The 2,152-nt window shown below is 63.5% G+C and overlaps 1 protein-coding gene across 1 annotated transcript; it reads left to right on the plus strand.

Annotated features, from left to right (window-relative positions):
• On the plus strand, positions 1-1,932 carry VTJ04DRAFT_2312 (uncharacterized protein; the record flags this gene model as incomplete). Its single annotated transcript, XM_069360088.1, has 2 exons — positions 1-936; positions 1,006-1,932. The coding sequence occupies 2 exons, from the start codon at positions 1-3 to the stop codon at positions 1,930-1,932; spliced, it is 1,863 nt and encodes a 620-aa protein (XP_069220833.1).
• Positions 1,933-2,152: the final 220 nt, after the last annotated feature.

A 2,152-nucleotide genomic window follows, 5' to 3' on the forward strand; every position in this document is an offset into this window, starting at 1 on the left:
ATGGCAGACGACTACCTGCGCACCCGCCAGGAACCTCCACCACCACCACCACCACCGCGAGAGAACGGTGAAGAAGTGAGAAGCTATCCTCCGCTTCCTCCTCCGACAGCACCTCCTGCACCACAATCCGCGACCGCACCCCCGCCGGGCGCCGACACCGACGACAGGCGGCGTCTCCCCGCTGTTCCCGAAAGCTCCGCGTTGCCTCCCATGTCCTCGTATCCTCCTCCTCCTCCTCCGCCCTCAGCTCCGGGTCCGGCATACCCGCCGGAACCCCGGTACTCGGACAGGGCATATCCGCCAGAACCCAGATATCCTCCTCCCCCAGATTCGAGGTCTTGGGGTCCTGCACCACCTCCGCCGCCGCCGAATTCTTATCCAGCTCCTCCACCCGATCCTCGTTACCCTCCGCAGTACCCGCCGCAAGACCCGCGCCAGGATCCTCGCCAAGAGCCTCCCCGACAAGATCCGCGCCAGTTCGACGACCGCCGACCATACGACGACAGGGCTCAGTATGACGAGCGCCGACCGTACGACGACCGGAGACCGTACGACGAACGCCGGCCATACGACGACCGAAGGCCACCTCCGCCGCCACCACCGCCGGCGGCACCTTACGATGACCGGAGGCCGTTTGATGATCGCCGCCCGTACGACGACAGGCGGGGCCCGTACGAGGACCCTCGCGTGTACGACGACCCGCGCGCCTACGCTGATCGGAGGCCGTATCCGGAGCCGCCGTACTACGATGCCCAACAGCCACCACCTATGAGGGGTCCCGCTCCCTATCCTCCACCTCCTCCTTCGGATTACTACCGGTACACGCCGCCGTATCCGTATGCGATGCCTCCTCCGCCGCCACCCGCACCCGCTCAGCAGCAGACTGCCCCTAGGCAGAGGACTTCCATCGCTTGCCGATACTGCCGGAAGAGAAAGGTATGCTGCCGAGTTTTGCTTGAACAGCGATATTCACGTGTCATTGGCTAACTCTCAACCTTGCTCCAGATTCGCTGCAGCGGTTACACGCACACCACCAACGGCAAGTGCACAAACTGCGACAAGCTTCGGATCGATTGCATCTTCCAGCCCGTGTCGTCCAACTCGTCGGCCGCATTCATCCCTGTCTCGGCCGTCCCAGGCGGTGTACCTCCGGGAACGCCCTTGTACGGCGCGTATGGCCAACCATTGCCGCCGGCACCCGGCCCGGTCCCGCCTCCAGCACCTGCCCAGGCCCGCCCGTACCCTCCTCCATACCCACCCCCGCCGGCCGAATACACGCCACCCATGCACTCGCCGACCGGGTCGTTCGGACAGTACGACAAGGAGGAATTCTCGCGCCGTCGGCCGCGGCCAGCAGAGGAGGAGCACGCCTCGCGGCCTCCTCCACCCAACTATCCGCCTGACGACGATCCCCGCCGCAGGTCGCCTGCCTCGATGAACGGTAACGGCACAACACCGCCTACAGGGTATTATGCATCCATGCCAGGCGGCTATGAGCGGGACCGCCCACCAACCCCACCTTTCCAAGGCACCAGTCCCAGCGGCCGGACACTGCCGCCACCGCCTTCGCTCACTAGCCCACGGAGCTCGGAGCAGTCCCCCATGATGCGGCAGCCGACTCCGCAGTCTTTGCCACCGCTGCCTCCCCAGCAGCTGCAGCCGCCTCCCTCGTCACAACAACAGCAGCCGCAGCAACAACCCCAACAGGAGCAGCCTCAGGGGCCTCCGCCACCGCAGTCGCAGCAGCCAGTGCCGCCGCCGCAGTCTCAGTCACAGCTTGCGTCCCCGCCTAAGACGGCCGGGCCGCCGCCTCCGTCTGGGGGTTATTCGAATCCTATGAGTCTCGATACCATGATGGGCCCAGGGCCTCGCACTTCTGCGGTGAACGATATTGATCGGAACATGCTTGGGAGGCTCAATCGGCGGTCGTGATAGAGATGGGGTAAATTCCATGATAACCCAGAGGAATCAGATTCATTTTCATGGGCTGGTCAAGACAGGGAGCATTTGCTTGTTGAGTTCTGTAAATCCCTTGGGTTAATATCCGTTGTTGTTTCATTTCCTCCCTGCTTTTCCCATTCCCTCTTGGGTGGTTTGACACGTGGGTGGAGTCTTCTACTGGTGGACGGTTTCCGGATGGCAGGTACAAAAG

Source organism: Mycothermus thermophilus (assembly GCF_041956435.1).
Source record: "Mycothermus thermophilus strain CBS 625.91 unplaced genomic scaffold VTJ04scaffold_2, whole genome shotgun sequence".
NCBI classification, from domain to species: Eukaryota; Fungi; Ascomycota; class Sordariomycetes; order Sordariales; family Chaetomiaceae; genus Mycothermus; species Mycothermus thermophilus.